The sequence below is a fragment of the Hyla sarda genome, chromosome 8 (assembly GCF_029499605.1).
Source record: "Hyla sarda isolate aHylSar1 chromosome 8, aHylSar1.hap1, whole genome shotgun sequence".
In the NCBI taxonomy this organism is placed as follows: Eukaryota; Metazoa; Chordata; class Amphibia; order Anura; family Hylidae; genus Hyla; species Hyla sarda.
In genome coordinates this window covers 143,102,008-143,123,952 of record NC_079196.1, presented here as the reverse complement: position 1 = coordinate 143,123,952, position 21,945 = coordinate 143,102,008, and the positions used below count along the sequence as shown (strand labels likewise).

General features: G+C 43.9%; 1 protein-coding gene across 4 annotated transcripts in view; it reads right to left on the bottom strand.

Annotated features, from left to right (window-relative positions):
• The window catches only part of HECW2 (HECT, C2 and WW domain containing E3 ubiquitin protein ligase 2), a 660,271-nt gene that overhangs the window by 272,434 nt on the left and 365,892 nt on the right, over positions 1 to 21,945 (bottom strand). For all 4 annotated transcript variants that reach the window (XM_056536055.1, XM_056536058.1, XM_056536057.1 and 1 more), the window contains one exon: positions 1,445 to 1,595. In XM_056536055.1, the coding sequence (XP_056392030.1) occupies positions 1,445 to 1,595 (151 nt within the window). The remainder of the gene's footprint in view (positions 1 to 1,444; positions 1,596 to 21,945) is intronic.

The window sequence follows — 21,945 nt, the reverse complement described above, 5'->3', positions numbered from 1 at the left end:
GGACGTCACTGAAGTCCCGTGCGTACAACCATAGAGACGCAGGAGGACCGCAGGATCGTCGCAGGAGAACGCACGCTGGCCGGGGCCTGGTAAGTCATAGGCCATAGCAGTAGATGTGACCCCGGGCCGGAGGAGCGGTGACCGGAACACTGTGGGGGCAGCAGTACAGACATACAGCCTCCAGCCATACACTGTATATGGCTGGAAGCTGTATGTCTGTGGGGTGGGGGGAAGCTGCCTACTATTGTGGGGGAACTGCTGACCTAATGTGGGGGGGGGGAGCTGCCTACAAATGTGGGGGGGGGGAGCTGCCTAATATTGTTGGGGGGGAGCTGCCTAATATTGTTGGGGGGGAGCTGCCTAATATTGTGGGGGGGAGCTGCCTAATATTGTTGGGGGAACTGCCTAATATTGTGGGGGGGAGCTGCCTACAAATGTGGGGGGAGCTTCCTAATATTGTTGGGGGGGAGCTGCCTAATTTTGTGGGGGGGGGAGCTGCCTACAAATGTGGGGGGAGCTGCCTAATATTGTTGGGGGAGCTGCCTAATATTGTTGGGGGGAACTGCCTAATAATGTGGGGGGGGGGGGAGCTGCCTACAAATGTGGGGGGAGCTGCCTAATATTGTTGGGGGGAACTGCCTAATAATGTGGGGGGGAGCTGCCTACAAATGTGGGGGGGGCTGCCTAATATTGTTGGGGGGAGCTGCCTAATATTGTGGGGGAACTGCCTACTATTGTGGGGAACCTGCCTACTATTGTGGGGGAACTGCTGACCTAATGTGGGGGGGGGAGCTGCCTACAAATGTGGGGGGAGCTGCCCAATATTGTTGGGGGGAGCTGCCTAATATTGTGGGGGAACTGCCTACTATTGTGGGGAACCTGCCTACTATTGTGGGGGAAATGCTGACCTAATGTGGGGGAGCTGCCTACTATTGTGGGGGGGGGGAGCTGCCTTTCTATTGTAGGGGAGCTGCCTACTATTGTGGGGGAGCTGCCTACTATTGTGGGGGAGCTGCCTACTATTGTGGGGGAGCTGCCTACTATTGTGGGGGAGCTGCCTACTAATGTGGGGGAACTCCCGACCTAATGTGGGGGAGCTGGCAATCTAATGTGGGGGAGCTGGCAATCTAATGTGGGGGAATCTAATCTAATGAGCGGAGCGCTGCATTTTACCAGAAGACGGGTAGAAGTCATTTTCGGTATCGGTTTCGGCCAGACATTTCTTTTTATTTCGGTTTCGTTTCGGTTCTGAAATTTCCATTTCGGTGCACCTCTACTAATTTGCACATCCAAACTCCTCTGGCAATAGAGGAGTCAACTGACTGATTAAGCCCTATACAGCCATGCCTTTAGTTCATGCCAAAAAACAGGTCTGCTTTAACACTATCACAGCCTGAACATGCGCTTATTTATTTAAATATAAAAAATAAGTATACACTCTTACCGTCTATTAAGTTGCTCCATTTGCTGAATAGAGTTTGATCTCTGTAGGATCTGAGGAGCTGGAGGAGCTGTAGGACGCTGCCATGTTGTTGTACGATTTACATGATCAACATAAAATATTCTACCATGACTGTCAATCCGCGCTTCCCAATCTAAGATACAAAAATAACCAAATTACATTATAAAAGAAGTTACCGGTAAAATAATTTGTTATCCTTACAAACAAGTTTGTTAACAAGCAAGAACTTTTAATATATTACAGGGGTAGTCCAATATAACAGAGAAAAGGACTAAAGGGAGGGGAATTTATCATTATTGTCTGTGGTGGATGTGTTTTACAGTCAATAATTTTCAGCTGTGAAAGTACTGATATGCATCAAATGAAATATCGCACAGCATATGATAAATTTGTCTGAGCAAAACACAGTGTCATACTTATTGTAGGCCCCAAAAATGAATCACTATGTTTAATAGAATAATAGCATGATGTGTCGGTCATGTTGTATGTTCTAAATAGACCACAGTGCATTCCAAAGTTCTTCTATACAAGTGCCAGTCTGGGAGAAGAATACTTGTTGTCTCTTTAGATATTTATGGCTGTTTAGATAAGACAGATAAGAGGGCTAGTTAGCCAGTCTTGTGAATGTTATTCTGACTAACAATTAACCATTTGACTAGACACGGAGATTCACACGTCTGTGTGAAAGAGACCTCCATGGTATTCTTATCTCTCCAATAAATTTGGATGCCTAGGTAGGCCCCAAGATATCTATGAGAATGCAGGTTTTAATTACTTATATATGTCAAAAATCCCTGAATTTATCATTTAGAGCTCCAGAAGTCAAGTGTGGAATGTGGGTTTGAAACCAAAATTGACAATAAACCCTTAATGGTAATGATGCTAATTGCTTATGCAATAGCACCCCCTAGGGTATGGGTAGTTCACATTACACTGACAGGAAAGGCATTATGAGTGATATGCTCAATGCATTCTGGGTATTATAGTGATGTCATAGTCATTACCATATGTACACACCCAACCTACATTCAATGGGGAATTCCAATTTAGGGAGGTGTGTCTAACTAATTAATAAGTCTGGTAATCCAGATGTTAGGGACTGTAGAGAACACACAAGGACACAAAGGAAGAGAGACAAGGGAAGAGAGACAAGGGAAAAAGAAAGACAGAAAGACCAAGAACTCTCTCCCACACACAGGAAAGGTGGAAAAGCCATGTGAGATGCCAGCAAGCCAGACTGATCACACGGTACCAGACCAATGGCTATCCATGACAATGAGATGGAGGACCGTTCAGCTTTCCTAAGAGCCGAAGTGAGGTTATTACATAGGACTTGGTAAGAGACGCAAAAATTGTATTCCATTTAATTAAGACAAATTTGGATAATGTGGATGGAATTATACCATTTAGATTGGCGAATAAATTAAAAAATAAAATTATCTCCATATTGAGATCATAGTTTTAGGGAATTGTGAGACTTCATTCTACCTGCAGAAGAATCAAGACTCATAATCTATCAAAGCATTTAATAATTGCTTAGACATATTGATAGAATTCCTACTTGCCAAACTAAGTGTTATAAGTATATTTCTCACACAGGAAACTCGTTTCAGGTTCTTCCTCCTAAAATATAGTCTAGCAAAATCATATATCATTGCTATTTAATTGTCTTAATAACCTTACCAAAGTCATGTATAGAAAAAATAGTCCAGAATGGGGCAGAAGTATACTAAATTTCTTCCATGTTTATATCCTTAGATGGATTTGCCCATTCATGGAGTCATGTTATATGTAGTTGGTTAGAAGGGGCGGAGAGTGTATTTAGCATTCCATATTGAGATGTCTATAATTAGATATTGCCCATCTTGATATCATAAGGTTTCCTCTGGACACAGTGATATGTAACCTTTTTCTTAAAAGATATTATGCAAGAAAGCCCGGCACTACAGAGTCCTTAGGAGATGGATAGGGGATGTGGATATCTAAACTGCAATTTTTGGACGTCTGGTTACCGTAAACTCCCCAGTACAGGTCACCTGTCTAATCAGGGAAGAAGTACAGTGCCGCCTACAAAAAATCAAAACAGACAAATCACCAGGTCCAGATGGCATTCACCCCCGTGTTCTAAAGGAATTAAGTAATGTTATAGACAGAGCCCTATTTTTTATATTCCGGGACTCTATCGTTATTTTTTAGATGGTTTATAGATGATTTGTTTTTTATTTGGTCGGGCAGTGCACAACAAGCCATTCATTTTGTTGACCACATTAATTCCAACAATTGGGGACTCAGATTTACTCTCCATCATTCTACGGATAATATTGAATTTCTGGATTTACTCATTAAGAAGGATGAGGTTGGCAATATCTCTACGGAAACGTTCTTTAAATCCATAGACGTGAATAGCCTACTTACATTTACTAGTGCTCATTATCCGAAATGGATTTCTAATGTACCTTACAGTCAGTACTTAAGAGTTAGGAAAAATTGCACGTCGGATGGAGATTTTGTTAAACAATCTCGCATACTCCAACAGAGGTTTAAAAATAAAGGTTATCCACAATCCATTTTAAATAACGCTTATAATCGCGTTAAAGACAAACAACAGGTTAGTTTAGTTCAACCTAAACCAATTGAACACCCTGAAAATAGAAACAATAGTACTAATAATTATAAACACAATTTCATTACTAATAATAATTGTGCATCTAAAGAAATAAAAAACATTCTTCTAAAATATTGGGGAATACTCAAAGATGATCCAATTCTGAAGAAGTCACTCCCTAAACATCCAGGGGTGACATTTCGTAGATCCAGTAACCTCCGTAATTTACTAGCTCCCAGTAGGTTAAAACCACTGACCCCCGGACGAAGGTCAGTGGACCGAAACACGTGTATTGGTGGCGGCATCCTGGGACTTCTAGTACTATTTGTTATTATCTCTGGTATGTATACATTGTGGTTGTTGCTTTAAGTTTTTACTGATACTTATATGTGGCGTTAACTTGCACTTTAAGGCTTGCACTTGCACTTTAAGGCTTTTTAGCCCAAGCTGTTTGCCGCATTGATATTGATTATATAAAGCTGTTATTTCACCCTGTGTCTACAGTACAATTTTCATACACTGGTACTCAGTATTAAATTATTGTATGTCCCAGGTATTGCCGCCTTTTGCTGCCGATTTCTCCTTTTTTAACTGTTTTTATGTATTTGAACAATGTATTTCAATAAAGATTAATTATTTAATTACCTATGTTAATAGCTCCTGTATTATTTGTGTTATCTGTATATTTGGAGTCTATATAGATTATTATGGTAGTCAGTGCCACATTTATCTGAGGGATTTTCTCTGCTGTAAATTAATACTACTATTCCCACTTTAGGGGTTATTATAATAATTGCAGGGCTAGCCCCTTTTAGTATATAGGCAGAAATATCATACTCTTGTGCATGTTTTTGCGTTTATAAAACCACTTGATATACCCGGGAAAAAGTGTCCTGCTATACGTGGGGAGTCGGGAATGTATCCCTGTAATCGTGGGAGATGCCTGTGCTGCCCCATGATTATTAGGGGTACAAATAATAGTTTTCAGTCTAACCAGTCTGGAATATCCTACATCATAAGAGGTACACATAATTGTGACAGCTCATACGTCATATATTTATTGACCTGTGTTTGTGGCATGCAATATGTGGGCCGCACCGTTCAGGCCGTGCGGTCCCGTATGAGCAAACACAGGTCAAATATCAACAGAAATTATCTTCTTCATAGTGTATCACGTCATGTTACATTAAAACACAATAAGGATATTAATAGTATTAACCCCTTAACGACGCAGGACATAAATGTACGTCCTGGTGATGTGGTACTTAACGCACCAGGACGTACATTTACGTCCTGAGCATAACCGCGGTTATTGAAGCGATGCTGGCATCATGCCCGGCAGGTCCCGGCTGTGGATCGTAGCCAGGGACCCGCCAGTAATGGCGGACACCCGCGATCCCACGGATGTCCGCCATTAACCCCTCAGATGCCGTGATCAATACAGATGACGGCATCTGCAGCATCGCAAATCGATGACGGCATCTGCAGCATCGCGGTCATCCTGCACGGCAGACGGAGGTCCCCTCACCTGGCTTTGCTGCCTTCCGGGAGTCTTCTGCTCTTATCTGCCTTCCCACAGACCAGAGCAGAAGATAATACTGATCAGTGCTGTGTCCTATACATAGCACTGAACAGCATTAGCAATCGAATGGTTGCTATAAATAGTCCCCTATGGGGACTATAAGAGTGTAAAAATAAAAGTAAAAAAAATAAATTGAAAAACCCCCTCCCCCAATAAAAAAGTAAATTGTCCCATTTTTCCTATTTTACCCCCAAAAAGTGTAAAAAAATTATTTTTTTATACATATTTGGTATGGCGCGTGCGTAAATATCAGAACTATTAAAATAAAATGTAAATGATCCCGTACGGTGAACGGTGTGAACGTAACAAGACAAAAAAAAATAAAAAGCAGCTTTTTTATAACATTTTATTCCCAAAAAAAATTAATAAAAAATGTCATAAAAGTTTTGTATAAGCAAATATGGTATTAATAAAAAGTACAGATCATGGCGCAAAAAATGAGCCCTCATACCACCGCTTATACGGAAAAATGAAAAAAGTTATAGGTCTTCAAAATAGGGGGATTTTAAACATACTAATTTGGTTAAAAAGTATTTTTTTTAAGCGCAACAGTAATAGAAAAGTATGTTATAATGGGTATCATTTTAATCGTATTGACCCAGAGAATAAAAAACACATGTCATTTTTACCATAACTTGTACAGCGTGAAAACAAAACCTTCCAAAATTTGCAAAATTACAGTTTTCTTTTTAATTTACCCACACAAATAGTATTTTTTTTGTTGTGCCATGCATTTTATGGTAAAGTGAGTGATGGCATTACAACGGACAACTGGTCGCGCAAAAAACAAGCCCTCATACTAGTCTGTGGATGAAAATATAAAAGAGTTATGATTTTGTGAAGGGGAGGAGGAAAAAACAAAAACGTAAAAATAAAATTGTCTTAGTCCTTAAGGTCCAAATGGGTTAAATTAGTCCTTAAGGGGTTAAATTGACTATTATTGAAATCATTCCAGACAACATCCGTAATAGATTTCAGGGACTGATTAATAGAGTCATTTTGGATTTTTACTTTAGGTACTTTATTTCCAGAAGGATTGAATGAAACAATTGAAAATGCCCGGTTATTACGTTTTTTTTTTTTTATTATTTTCATTTTTTACATCTAATAATGTATATTTTTTTTATCATATTAATATATATATTTTTTGTGTTTATTATTTCATTCTAATTTAATTATATTTATTTTATTTAGTTTTATTTCTACTCAATAATTTGTTATACTTAATATATCGGAGATGTAGTTATGTGCTTTTTATCTTCTGCATTTATCCCCTGCATTTCTCCATATTTTATATATATACATATTGTATATATGTGTATTATCTATGAATTTTCTGTATTTATATGTGTCTGTATAGGTGTAATTCTGTCAACTGGGTGTTTTCCCTTTGGTGGAGCCCCCAGGGGTTAATCCCTTGTGGGTTCCCCTGAACGGTTAACCACCCAGCTCTATATATAGCATGCTTGTACTCACCTTGGTATGCCTGATGAAGCAGATAATCTGTGAAACGCGTTGCATGATGGGTGATTAAAGTGTTTCTACCCTACGAGTATGTCCAGCGCCTTTTGATATCCACCGCTCCCTTGGAGGCTCCTTGGTTTTGTGCAGGGACTCTATAGTAACAGGGACTGTTCCCCAGAACTGGCGCATATCAAATGTGGTACCAATATTTAAAAAGGGAACAAAAGGTGACCCAGGGAATTATAGGCCTGTTAGTTTAACCTCCATTGTATGTAAATTGTTTGAGGGTTTTCTAAGAGCTGCTATCTTGGAGTATCTTAATAAAAATTTACGTATAACCCCATATCAACATGACTATATGAGGGATCGGTCCTGTCAAACTAACCTGATCAGCTTCTATGAAGAGATGAGCTCCAGACTGGACCAGGGGCAATCGCTGGATGTCGTATATCTGGATTTTTCCAAAGCATTTGATAAAGTGCCTCATAAAAGGTTGGTGCATAAAATGAGAAGAATGGGGCTAGGGGAGAATGTGTGTAAGTGGGTAAGTAACTGGCTCTGATTGGGTGTCTGTTACTAGTGGGGTACAACAGGGGTCCGTCTTGGGTCCTGTTCTGTTTAATATATTTATTAATGACCTTGTAGAGGGGTTGAATAGTAAAGTAACAATCTTTGCAGATGATACTAAACTCTGTAAAGCGGTAAACACTATAGAGGACAGTACACTGTTACAAATGGATCTGGATAGGTTGGAGGTTTGGGCTGGGAAGTGGCAAATGAGGTTTAACACTGATAAATGTAAGGTAATGCACATGGGGAGGAAAAATCCGTACTGGGGTTATGTATTAAATGGGAGAACACTTGGGACGACTGACATGGAAAAGGACTTAGGAGTCTTAGTTAACAGTAAATTTAGCTGTAGTGACCAGTGTCGGGCAGCTGCTGCCAAGGCTAATAAAATCATGGGGTGCATCAATAGGGGCATAGATGCCTACGACAAGGAAATAATTCTACCGCTGTACAAATCACTAGTCAGACCACACATGGAATACTGTGTACAGTACTGGGCACCAGTGTACAAGAAAGATACAGTGGAGCTGGAGAGGGTTCAAAGACGGGCAACCAGAGTAATACGGGGAATGGGAGGACTACAGTACCCAGAAAGATTATCAGAATTAGGGTTATTTAGTTTAGAAAAAAGAAGGCTTAGGGGATACCTAATAACTATGTATAAATATATCAGGGGACAGTACAGAGATCTCTCCCATGATCTATTTATACCAAGGACTGGATCTATAAAAAGGGGGCATCCTCTAAGTCTAGAGGAAAGAAGGTTTCTACACCAGCACAGACGGGGGTTCTTTACTGTAAGAGCAGGGAGACTGTGGAATTCTCTACCGGAGTAAGAGTTCAAAACGGGTCTGGATGCATTCTTGGAGAGTAATAACATCGCTGGTTATGTATACTAGAGTTATAGGGACAGAACGTTGATCCAGGGATCTATTCTGACTGCCATATTTGGAGTCGGGAAGGAATTTTTACCGCTAGTATGAGGTTTTTTGCCTTCCTCTGGATCAACTCAGTAGGGACTCATTAGGGATATAGGTTGAACTTGATGGACTCTGGTCTTTTTTCAACCTCATGAACTGTTACTATGTTACTATGTAACAGCAATGCTTCAATCACAGTGAGGTAAGAGAAAGGAAAAACGGGCGACTCACCAATCTTGCGCCTTCCAACTTCTTTATTTAGTAAAATACTCACATAGATAATTCGGGAAGGGGCATACACAGGGGGGAGGGGGGTACAGAAAAGGCAACACATTACGTTTCGCACTGTCTAGTGCTTAATCCGGCCATACAACCTCGTCTGGATACGTGCACCATAAATACAGGTAAGACCAGTTAGTGACCATCCACACACGTGATTGGCAAGGTCAGAGAAACAGGTGGAACCTTCACAAGCACACTGCTGTATCTGCTCTGTCATTTAACCCTAGAGGGCCCGTTGCATTGGATCTAATGATCCAATGCAGCTCCCATTAGAGAAGCTACATTTTCTCCATATCTGGGTTCAACTTTCTCAAGTCCACTAGATCGTAGGACCTCAGGGTTATTAGCATGCGTCTCTGCCACATGGGACATGTTCACTAATCCGCAAGAAAAGCTGGCGTTGCATCTTCCCGATGTAGTAGAAACCGCATGGGCAGAAGATTGCATATATTATATTTCTCCAACTGGAGCTGCATTGGATCATTAAATCCAATGCAACGGGCCCTCTAGGGTTAAATGACAGAGCAGATACAGCAATGTGCTTGTGAACGTTCCACCCGTTTCTCTGACCTTGCCAATCACGTGTGTGGGTGGTCTCTAACTGGTCTTACCTGTATTTATGGTGCACGTATCCAGATGAGGTTATATGGCCGGATTAAGCACTAGACAGCTTGATGCCTTTTCTGTGTCCCCCCCCCCCCCCCCGTGTATGTCCCTTCCCAAATTATCTATGTGAGTATTTTACTAAATAAAGAAGTTGGAAGACGCAAGATTGGTGAGTCGCCGGTTTTTCCTTTCTCTTACTTCACTGTAACCTTTTTCTTATATGATATTCCTAACCTAGTAGCTTTTGTTTTATTGTAACAAGTTACTTACTACTCACATGTATTGTCCTACTATATGTAGTCAATTAACAAGCTTATAATGTTTACTAATATATCTAAGTGATATTCATTTGCATATATCATTGTGTTTATTATACATTTATGTTTATAACCAATAAATCTGCATGGGATATTCCGGCTTTAGACATTTTATCCCCTATCCAAAGGATAGGGGATAAGATGTCTGATTGCGGAGGGCCTGCCGCTGGGACCCCCCGCGATCTCTCTGCATTATATGCAGAGATGAGTCTCCAGGCTCGGAAACCGGAAGTTTCCAGGACTGGAGACGTGACGTGACGTCACGCCCCCTCCATTCATGTCTATGGGAGGGGGCATAACGGCCATTACATTTACACCGTATGGTATCAATAACATGTTATTTTGTTAGTTCGGCTATTTCAGCATTTGGCGATACCAAATATGTTTATGTATTTAATTAATTAATGAAAGGGTAGCTCCCACCATCCTTTCTTTTTCTCTGTCCCTGCCTATTGTCCATTTATCCCTAACCCCCTCACTGCCTTAAATTATTATATTTTTTTTTTAACATATTCAAAATGCCTTTTGTCTGCCTGGTAGTGTGCTCACTACCAGGCAGACTTCCCCAGCAGGCGCAATCTCACTGATGCCTGCTGGGGCCGACACTTCCGCCCTTAGTTGAGCTATAGAGGGTACCTCCAGCTGTTTCACCACTACAACTCCCAGCTTGCCCTGACATCTTTTGGCTGTCAGGGCATGCTGGGAGTTGTAGTGGGGAAACAACTGGAGGCATACTGTATAGCTGAAAACAGTATCTGTGTTCGCAGTGCACATCCTGCTCCCCCGAGCCCCGCGGTGCACATTCCGCTCCCACGAGCCCCGCGGTGCAGATCCCGCTCCCCCGAGCCCCGCTGCACACATCCCGCTCCCCCGAGCCCCGCCGCGCAACACCCCCTCCTCCCCCCGCTCGCCAGCAAAAATAATAAAGTGCAAAAGTCCTAGCGCAGCAGCTGCGCGGGAAATTTTGCCTCTCACCGGGAGCTGGGGCCTGATTGAATTCGGACCGATGCCTGGCCGGCCAGGCTGCAGCTGGCCACTAGGAGGGAGACCCCTAGTGGACGGTTTTTAAATGTAAATTAAACTATTTTAATGGAAAAAATAATGAATGTATATTAGACATATGTTGTAGTACATAAGTACTACAACATATCAACAAAAAAAAGTTTGGTGACAGTGCCCATTTAATAATTGTTTTACTTTTTTTCTTTGTATACTGGGAAAAGAGGGTCTCTTTTGAAGGGAGAGGGGCTTATTCACATGTATTAAAAACTTTTTTTTTCACTTTTATTAAGTCAAGGACTGCTGGGAGTTGTAGTTGTGTACCATATTGAAAGACACATGTTAGGGCAGCAAGACCCAACCTATGACTCTCCAGATGCTGCAAAACTACAGCTCCCAACATGTCCTCACTGTCAGGCATTGTCCCTGGTTGTTGGTGACTTGTGCCATAACGGGGGGCTTTGCAACTTTTTTTTGCAACTTTTTCAAAGAAAGTTGCAATGATAAATTCATGACCACTGCATCCACATATGGCAATTTGACTGAGAACAGTGATTTCTCACAGATCGGCTGTGCGTCAAAAAGGCTCAAAGGGCTTCCGTGCGCTAAACCACAGTAAAAAACAAAAAACTAAATAAAACATCTAAATGCTTTGATAAATCCCCCCCCCCCCAGGTGTTTATCAAGGAGCAGTGACATACACAGTATATCCATGCATAGCTGTAGCTGTGTCCTTTTGCGCCTGAGGCAAGCCCAGAAAATTGCACCCCCCCCAAAAAAAAAAAAAAAAATTGAAAAAAAGTTTAAAAAGTGGTTCTGGAGTATAATACAGGCATTAACTCAGAAACAGTACAGGATAAGTAATATAATGTATGTACACAGTGACCCACCAGCAGAATAGTGAGTACAGCTCTGGAGTATAATACAGGATTTAACTAAAGATCAGTAAAGGATATGTAATGTATTGTATGTACATGTAATGTATGTACACAGTGACCCCACCAGCAGAATAGTGAGTACAGCTCTGGAGTATAATACAGGATAGAACTCAGGATCAGTACAGATTAAGTAATGTAATGTGACCTTGCATTCACTGAAATAGTGAGATTTTGCCCGATGGGTGGCACTTTCCGTGGAAGCAGCAGGTCACTTACCTAGTCTCCTAAGGAAACAGAGTTGACTAATGTCAATGGGGAGGGTGCAGCTGTGCTTGGGGAGAAGATGGCTAGAAGGGTGGAGGAGTGTTTAACCCCTTAAGGACGCAGGACGTAAATGTACGTCATGGTGAGGTGGTACTTAACGCACCAGGACGTACATTTACGTCCTAAGCATAACCGCGGGCATCGGAGCGATGCCCGTGTCATGCGCGGCTGATCCCGGCTGCTGATCGCAGCCAGGGACCCGCCGGCAATGGCCGACGCCCGCGATCTCGTGGGCGTCCGCCATTAACCCCTCAGGTGCGGGGATCCGATCATTCATAACGCCGCACGGAGGTCCCCTCTCCTTCCTCCGTGCGGCTCCCGGCGTCTCCTGCTCTGGTCTGTGATCGAGCAGACCAGAGCAGGAGATGACCGATAATACTGATCTGTTCTATGTCCTATACATAGAACAGATCAGTATTAGCAATCATGGTATTGCTATGAATAGTCCCCTATGGGGACTATTCAAGTGTAAAAAAAAATGTAAAAAAATGTAAAAGTAAAAAAAAAGTGAAAAATCCCCTCCCCCAATAAAAAAGTAAAACGTCCGTTTTTCCTATTTTACCCCCAAACAGCGTAAAAAACATTTTTTATAGACATATTTGGTATCGCCGCGTGCGTAAATGTCCGAACTATTAAAATAAAATGTTAATGATCCCGTACGGTGAACGGCGTGAACGAAAAAAAATAAAAAAAGTCCCAAATTCCTACTTTTTTAATACATTTTATTTTAAAAAAAAATTATAAAAAATATATTAAAAGTTTTTTATATGCAAATGTGGTATCAAAAAAAAGTACAGATCATGGCGCAAAAAATGAGCCCCCATACCGCCACTTATACGGAAAAATAAAAAGTTAGAGGTCATCAAAATAAAGGGATTATAAACGTACTAATTTGGTTAAAAAGTTTGTGATTTTTTTAAAGCGCAACAATAATATAAAAGTATATAATAATGGGTATCATTTTAATCGTATTGACCCTCAGAATAAAGAACACACGTCACTTTTACCATAAATTGTACGGCGTGAAAACAAAACCTTCCAAAATTAGCAAAATTGCGTTTTTCGTTTTAATTTCCCCACAAAAATAGTGTTTTTTGGTTGCGCCATACATTTTATGATATAATGAGTGATGTCATTACAAAGGACAACTGGTCGCGCAAAAAACAAGCCCTCATACTAGTCTGTGGATGAAAATATAAAAGAGTTATGATTTTTAGAAGGCGAGGAGGAAAAAATGAAAACGTAAAAATTAAATTGTCTGAGTCCTTAAGGCCAAAATGGGCTGAGTCCTTAAGGGGTTAAACTAGGGACTTGGGGGGAGGGAACCTACAGCAAAGAGGGGGAAGATAGTGTAGATAGAGAGGTGGGAATTAAAAATGTACCTGGGGGTGGAGCGGATGGAGGGGTTAGAATAGTTAATAGGAATAGGCTTCATAGGAAAATAAAACTTACACCCTTGAATCCCATTAACCCCAATAACATAAAGGATGGAAATGTAAAGTGTATGTTCACAAATGCCGGAAGCCTAGCAAATAAAATTGGGGAGCTTGAGGCCTTGATACTGGAGGAACATATAGATATAGTTGGGGTCACTGAGACATTGCTGGACTCCTCGTATGACTGGGCTGTCAATCTGCAGGGGTTTACATTGTTTCGCAAAGATAGAATGAACAGAAAAGGTGGTGGAGTCTGTCTGTATGTTAGAAGTGGTATGAAAGTCAGTGTGAACGATGCCATAGTGTGTGATGATTCTGAGGAGGTGGAATCACTGTGGGTAGAATTACAAAAGGAGGGAAATACTTAAAAAATAATACTTGGTGTAATCTACAGACCCCCTAATATCACTGAAGAGATAGAAGGTCAGCTGCACAAACAAATAGAGAGGGCCGCCCGGGTAGGTACAGTGGTAATAATGGGAGATTTTAACTATCCAGATATGGGGTCCGGGGTTGGCTAAAACTACAAACGGGCGACAATTCCTAAATTTATTGCAGGATAATTTTATTGGCCAGTTTGTGGAGGACCCAACAAAAAGTGATGCCTTACTGGATCTGATCATTTCCAACAACGCAGAGCTGGTTGGTAATGTAACTGTGCTGGAAAACCTTGGTAATAGCGACCACAATATAGTTACTTTTGACTTAAAATGTAGAAAACAAAGACAGGCGGGGAAGGCAAAAACATATAACTTTAAAAAGACAAACTTCCCTGGGCTGAGGGCTGCACTACAGGACATAAACTGGGGGGAGGTGTTCTCAAATACTGATACAGAAGGTAAATGGGACATCTTTAAATCAACTCTAAATAACTATACAGCTTAATATATACCAAAGGGGAACAAATATAAACGATTAAAACTAAATCCTACATGGCTGACAAATGATGTTAAAAGAGCAATAAACAACAAAAAAATAGCCTTCAAAAAATTCAAATCTGATGGGTCAGCTATAACATTTAAACAGTACAAAGAGCTTAATTAAATCTGTAAAAATGTAATAAAAACAGCAAAAATTCAAAACGAGAGACAGGTGGCCAAAGAAAGCAAAACTAATCCTAAATATTTTTTTAGATATATAAATGCAAAAAAAACAAGGACAGAGCATGTAGGGCCCCTTAATAATGATACTGGGGAGGTTGTCACAGGCGATAAAGAGAAAGCGGAGCTACTGAATGGGTTCTTTAGTTCTGTATATACTAGGGAAGAAGGAGGAGCTGACATTGGAAAGGTCAGTGCTGGTAACACATCATGTAATGGTAATGTACTGCACTGGCTTAATGTAGAGATGGTACAAGGTAAGTTAAGTAATATAAATGTAAGCAAATCTCCAGGGCCAGATGGATTGCACCCAAGAGTTCTTAGAGAGGTAAGTTCAGTAATATCTGTACCCCTGTTCATGATATTTAGAGATTCACTGGTGTCTGGTATTGTGCCAAGGGACTGGCGCAAGGTGAATGTGGTGCCAATCTTCAAAAAGGGCTCTAGGTCTTCCCCAGGAAACTATAGACCGGTAAGTTTAACGTGCATTGTGGGTAAATAGTTTGAAGGACTTATAAGGGATTACATACAGGAATACATAGGGGATAATTGTATTATAAGTGATAACCAGCATGGGTTATGAAGAGGTGAGTAGAAGCCTTGACAGAGGAATGGCTGTGGATATAGTGTTTCTGGATTTTGCTAAAGTATTTGATACTGTCCCTCATAGACGTCTGACAGGTAAGTTAAGGTCTTTGGGTTTGGAAATTTTAGTTTGTAACTGGATTGAACACTGGCTCATGGATCGTACCCAGAGAGTGGTGGTCAATGATTCGTTCTCTGATTGGTCCCCGGAAATTAGTGGTGCACCCCAAGGTTCTGTACTGGGACCGCTGTTGTTTAATTTATTTATCAATGATATAGAGGATGGCATTAACAGCTCTGTTTCTATTTTTACAGATGTCACCAAGCTTTGTAGCACGGTACAGTCTATAGAGGATGTGTATAGGTTACAAGATGACTTGGATAGACTAAGTGTCTGGTCATCCACTTGGCAAATGAGGTTCAATGTGGATAAATGTAAAGTTATGCATGTGGGTACTAATAACCTGCATGAATCATATGTCTTAGGGGGGATTAAACTGTCAGAGTCACTGGTAGAGAAGGATCTGGGTGTACTTGTAGATCACAGACTACAGAATAGCATGCAATGTCAGGCTGCTGCTTCCAAAGCCGGCAGGATATCGTCATGTATCAAAAGAGGCATGGACTCAAGGGACAGGGACATAATACTCCCCCTTTATAAAGCATTGGTACGGCCTCACCTGGAATATGCTGTTCAGTTTTGGGCACCTGTCCATAAAAGGGACACTGCGGAGTTGGAAAGGGTGCAGAGATGCGCGACTAAACTAATATGGGGCATGGAACATCTTAGCTATGAGGAGCGATTTAAGGAGTTACAATTGTTTAGTCTTGAGAAGAGACGTTTAAGGGGGGATATGATAAACGTATATAAGTATATTAATGGCCCATACAAAAAATATGGAGAAAAACTGTTCCAGGTTAAACCCCCCCAAAGGACGAGGGGGCACTCCCTCCGTCTGGAGAAGAAAAAGTTTAGTCTCAAGGGGCGACACTCCTTCTTTACCGTGAGGACTGTGAATTTATGGAACGGTCTACCTCAGGAACTGGTCACAGCAGGAACAATTAACAGCTTTAAAACAGGATTAGATACATTCATGGAACAAAATAACATTAATGCTTATGAAGAAATATAAAATCCCATCATTTCCCCAATATCACGCCACGACCCTACCCCTTAATTCCCTGGTTGAACTTGATGGACATATGTCTTTTTTCGACCGTACTAACTATGTAACTATGTAACAGCTGGAGACACACTGGTTTGCTACTTAACTAAGTGTGCCTTCAGCTGTTGCAAAACTACAACTCTCAGCAGTCACCGACAGCCAACGGGCATGCTGGGAGTTGTAGTTATGCAACCAGCAGATGCACCACTACAACTCCCAGCATGCACTTTAGCTGATTGTGCAAGCTGGGAGTTGTAGTTATACAACAGCTGAAGGTATACTTTTCCATGGAAAAAATGTGTCTCCAGCTGTTGCAAAACTATAAGTCCCAGCATACCCATAAGGGAATGCTGGGAGTTGTGGTGGTCTGCCTCCTGCTGTTGCATAACTACAGCTCCCAGCATGCCCTTTTTGCATGCTGGGAGCTGTTGCTAAGCAACAGCAGGAGGCTATCACTCACCTCCTGCTGCTGCTCCGGGACACAGGTCAGTCCCTCGCCGTCGCCGCTGCTCCTGGGGCCCCGATCCCAACCTTGATGCCGGGGATCGGGGTCCCCAGCTCCCGGGGTCTTCTTCCTGTACCCGCTCACGTCCTCCGGAAGAGGGGGGGAGCAGGTTGCGGGAGTGACACCCGCAGCAGGTGCCCTGATTGGTCTGCCGGTAAACCGGTCGACAAACCAGGGCGATCGTGAGGAGGCACCAGTGCCACCTCACCCCTGCTGGCTATGGCTGTTCGGGGCCGTCAGCCAGTAATTCCGGGTCACCGGGTCACTGGAGACCCGATTGACCCGGAATCGCCGCAGATAGCTGGACTGAATTGTCCAGCGATCTGCGGCCATCGCCGACATGGGGGGGGGGGGGGGGCATAATGACCTCCCTGGGCGATATGCCACGATGCCTGCTGAATGATTTCAGCAGGCATTGGGCACCGGCTCCCCTCCGGCTAGCGGTGGGGGGCCGAGAATGGACAGGACATACTCCTACGTCCTCGGTCCTTAAGGACTTGGAAACGGGGGCGTAGGAGTACGTCCATTGTCCTTAAGAGGTTAAACGTATAAATTTTCCTGCATGTAGTTATGATTTTATTTTTTAGTAGTACGACAAAATCAAACCTACATATGTATCATTTTAATCGTATGAAGCGTGTTCTGTGCCCATGGCAGAGGTCACAGAATCGAAAATCAGATACACCTCTGGCGCTAGCGGAATCCGTGTAGGTGGTCAATTAGGTGAGAGACTACAGGTGTTGTCATGATGCCGGCTGGCAGGAGGTGGATCCTCTGTGCCAGAGAGGGATTGGCGTGGACCGTGCTAGTGGACCGGTTCTAAGTCACTACTGGTTTTCACCAGAGCCCGCCGCAAAGCGGGATGGTCTTGCTGCGGCGGTAGTGACCAGGTCGTATCCACTAGCAACGGCTCAACCTCTCTGACTGCTGAAGATAGGCGCGGTACAAGGGAGTAGACAGAAGCAAGGTCGGACGTAGCAGAAGGTCGGGGCAGGCAGCAAGGATCGTAGTCAGGGGCAACGGCAGGAGGTCTGGAACACAGGCTAGGAACACACAAGGAAACGCTTTCACTGGCACAATGGCAACAAGATCCGGCGAGGGAGTGCAGGGGAAGTGAGGTATAAATAGGGAGTGCACAGGTGAACACACTAATTAGAACCACTGCGCCAATCAGCGGCGCAGTGGCCCTTTAAATCGCAGAGACCCGGCGCGCGCGCGCCCTAGGGAGCGGGGCCGCGCGCGCCGGGACAGGACCGACGGAGAGCGAGTCAGGTACGGGAGCCGGGGTGCGCATCGCGAGCGGGCGCCACCCGCATCGCGAATCGCATCCCGGCTGGAGGCGGTATCGCAGCGCACCGGGTCAGAGGATCTGACCGGAGCGCTGCAGTAGCGAGAGTGTAGCGAGCGCTCCGGGGAGGAGCGGGGACCCGGAGCGCTCGGCGTAACAGTACCCCCCCCCCTTGGGTCTCCCCCTCTTCTTAGAGCCTGAGAACCTGAGGAGCAGACTTTTGTCTAGGATATTGTCCTCAGGTTCCCAGGATCTCTCTTCAGGACCACAACCCTCCCAATCGACTAAAAAAAAAAGTTTTCCCTCTGACCTTCTTGGAGGCCAGTATCTCCTTTACGGAGAAGATGTCCGAGGAGCCGGAAACAGGAGTGGGAGAAACAAGTTTGGGAGAGAAACGGTTGATGATGAGTGGTTTAAGAAGAGAAACGTGAAAGGCATTAGGAATACGAAGAGAAGGAGGAAGAAGAAGTTTGTAAGAGACAGGATTAATCTGGCACAAAATTTTGAAAGGACCAAGATAGCGTGGTCCCAATTTGTAGCTAGGGACACGGAAGCGGACATATTTAGCGGAGAGCCATACCTTGTCTCCAGGAGAAAAAATGGGGGGAGCTCTTCTTTTTTTATCAGCAAACTTCTTCATGCGTGATGAAGCCTGTAAGAGAGAATTTTGGGTCTCTTTCCATATGGTGGAAAGATCACGAGATATTTCATCCACAGCGGGCAAACCAGAGGGCAAGGGAGTAGGGAGGGGGGGAAGAGGGTGACGGCCGTACACCACGAAAAATGGGGATTTGGAGGAAGATTCAGAGATTCTGAAGTTATACGAGAATTCGGCCCATGGTAGAAGATCTGCCCAGTCATCCTGGCGGGAGGAAACAAAATGCCGTAAATAATCACCCAAGACCTGGTTAATTCTTTCTACTTGCCCATTGGATTGAGGATGATATGCAGAAGAAAAGTTTAATTTAATCTTGAGTTGTTTACAGAGAGCCCTCCAGAATTTTGACACGAATTGGACGCCTCTATCCGAGACGATCTGCGTGGGCAACCCGTGAAGACGAAAAATGTGTACAAAAAATTGTTTAGCCAACTGAGGCGCTGAAGGAAGACCAGGAAGAGGGATGAAATGTGCCATTTTGGAGAATCGATCAACGACCACCCAAACAACAGTGTTGCCACGGGATGGGGGTAAGTCTGTAATAAAGTCCATACCAATCAGAGACCAAGGCTGTTCGGGGACAGGCAGAGGATGAAGAAGACCAGCGGGCTTCTGGCGAGGAGTCTTATCCCGGGCACAGACAGTGCAGGCTCGCACAAAATCCACGACATCCGTCTCCAGAGTCGGCCACCAATAGAAACGAGAGATGAGTTGCATGGATTTCTTGATGCACGCATGACCTGCGAGATGGGAGGAGTGACCCCATTTGAGGATTCCGAGGCGTTGGCGTGGAGAGACGAAGGTCTTCCCTGGAGGAGTTTGCCTGATGGAGGCTGGAGAAGTGGAGATCAGGCAGTCAGGAGGAATGATGTGTTGCGGAGAGAGCTCTACTTCCGAGGCATCCGAGGAACGAGAGAGAGCATCGGCCCTAATGTTCTTATCGGCAGGCCGAAAGTGAATTTCAAAATTAAATCGGGCAAAGAACAGAGACCACCTGGCCTGGCGAGGATTTAGCCGTTGGGCAGACTGGAGATAGGAGAGGTTCTTGTGATCGGTGTAAATAATAACTGGAAATCTTGATCCCTCCAGCAGATGCCTCCATTCCTCAAGTGCTAATTTAATGGCTAGAAGCTCTCGATCCCCGATGGAGTAGTTCCTCTCCGCCGGAGAGAAGGTCCTAGAAAAGAAACCACAAGTAACAGCATGCCCGGAAGAATTTTTTTGTAGAAGGACCGCTCCAGCTCCTACTGAGGAGGCATCAACCTCCAATAGGAAGGGTTTAGATGGGTCAGGTCTGGAGAGCACGGGAGCCGAAGAAAAGGCAGACTTGAGCTGTTTAAAGGCGTCTTCCGCTTGAGGAGGCCATGACTTAGGATTGGCATTCTTTTCGGTTAAAGCCACGATAGGAGCCACAATGGTAGAAAAATGTGGAATAAATTGTCTGTAATAATTGGCGAACCCCAAAAAACGTTGGATAGCACGGAGTCCGGAGGGGCGTGGCCAATCTAAGACGGCAGAGAGTTTGTCTGGATCCATTTGTAGTCCCTGGCCAGAGACCAAGTATCCTAGGAAAGGAAGAGATTGGCATTCAAACAGACATTTCTCCATCTTGGCATAAAGTTGATTGTCACGAAGTCTCTGAAGAACCATACGGACATGCTGGCGGTGTTCTTCTAGATTGGCAGAAAAAATCAGGATATCGTCCAGATATACAACAACACAGGAGTATAAGAGGTCACGAAAAATTTCATTAACAAAGTCTTGGAAGACGGCAGGGGCGTTGCACAGGCCAAAGGGCATGACCAGATACTCAAAGTGTCCATCTCTAGTGTTAAATGCCGTTTTCCATTCATCCCCCTCTCTGATGCGGATGAGATTATAAGCACCTCTTAAGTCCAGTTTGGTAAAGATGTGGGCACCTTGGAGGCGATCAAAGAGTTCAGAGATGAGAGGTAGGGGGTAGCGGTTCTTTACCGTGATTTTATTAAGACCGCGGTAGTCAATGCAAGGACGTAGGGAGCCATCTTTTTTGGACACAAAGAAAAATCCGGCTCCGGCAGGAGAGGAGGATTTGCGGATAAAGCCCTTTTTTAAATTTTCCTGGATGTACTCTAGCAAGAGTCTCTGGGGCAGAGAGGGGATAAATTCTGCCCCGGGGTGGAGTAGTGCCCGGGAGGAGGTCAATAGGACAGGCATAAGGCCTGTGAGGAGGTAGAGTCTCAGCTTGTTTTTTGCAAAAAACATCCGCAAAGTCCATATAGGCCTTAGGGAGACCGGTTACAGGGGGAACCACAGAGTCACGGCAAGGAGTACTGGGAACCGGTTTAAGGCAGTCCTTGAAACAAGAGGGGCCCCAACTCTTGATCTCTCCAGTGGACCAATCCAGGGTTGGGGAATGGTGTTGAAGCCAGGGTAGTCCAAGGAGAATTTCGGAAGTGCAATTGGGGAGGACCAAAAACTCAATTTTCTCGTGATGAGGTCCGATGCACATTAGGAGGGGCTCCGTGCGGAGACGTATGGTACAGTCCAATCTTTCATTGTTAACACAATTGATGTAGAGGGGTCTGGCGAGACTGGTCACCGGGATGTTGAACCTGTTGATGAGAGAGGCCAGAATAAAATTTCCTGCAGATCCGGAATCCAAGAAGGCCATAGTAGAGAAGGAGAAGGTAGAGGCAGATATCCGCACAGGCACAGTAAGACGTGGAGAAGCAGAGTTGACATCAAGGACTGTCTCACCTTTGTGCGGAGTCAGCGTACGTCTTTCCAGGCGGGGAGGACGGATAGGACAATCCTTCAGGAAGTGTTCGGTACCGGCACAGTACAGGCAGAGATTCTCCATGCGGCGTCGTGTCCTCTCTTGAGGTGTCAGGCGAGACCGGTCGACCTGCATAGCCTCCACGGCGGGAAGCACAGGAACGGATTGCAGGGGACCAGAGGAGAGAGGAGCCGGGGAGAGAAAACGCCTCGTGCGAACAAAGTCCATATCCTGGCGGAGCTCCTGACGCCTTTCGGAAAAACGCATGTCAATGCGAGTGGCTAGATGAATGAGTTCATGTAGGTTAGCAGGGATTTCTCGTGCGGCCAGAACATCTTTAATGTTGCTGGATAGGCCTTTTTTAAAGGTCGCGCAGAGGGCCTCATTATTCCAGGATAGTTCTGAAGCAAGAGTACGGAATTGTACGGCGTACTCGCCAA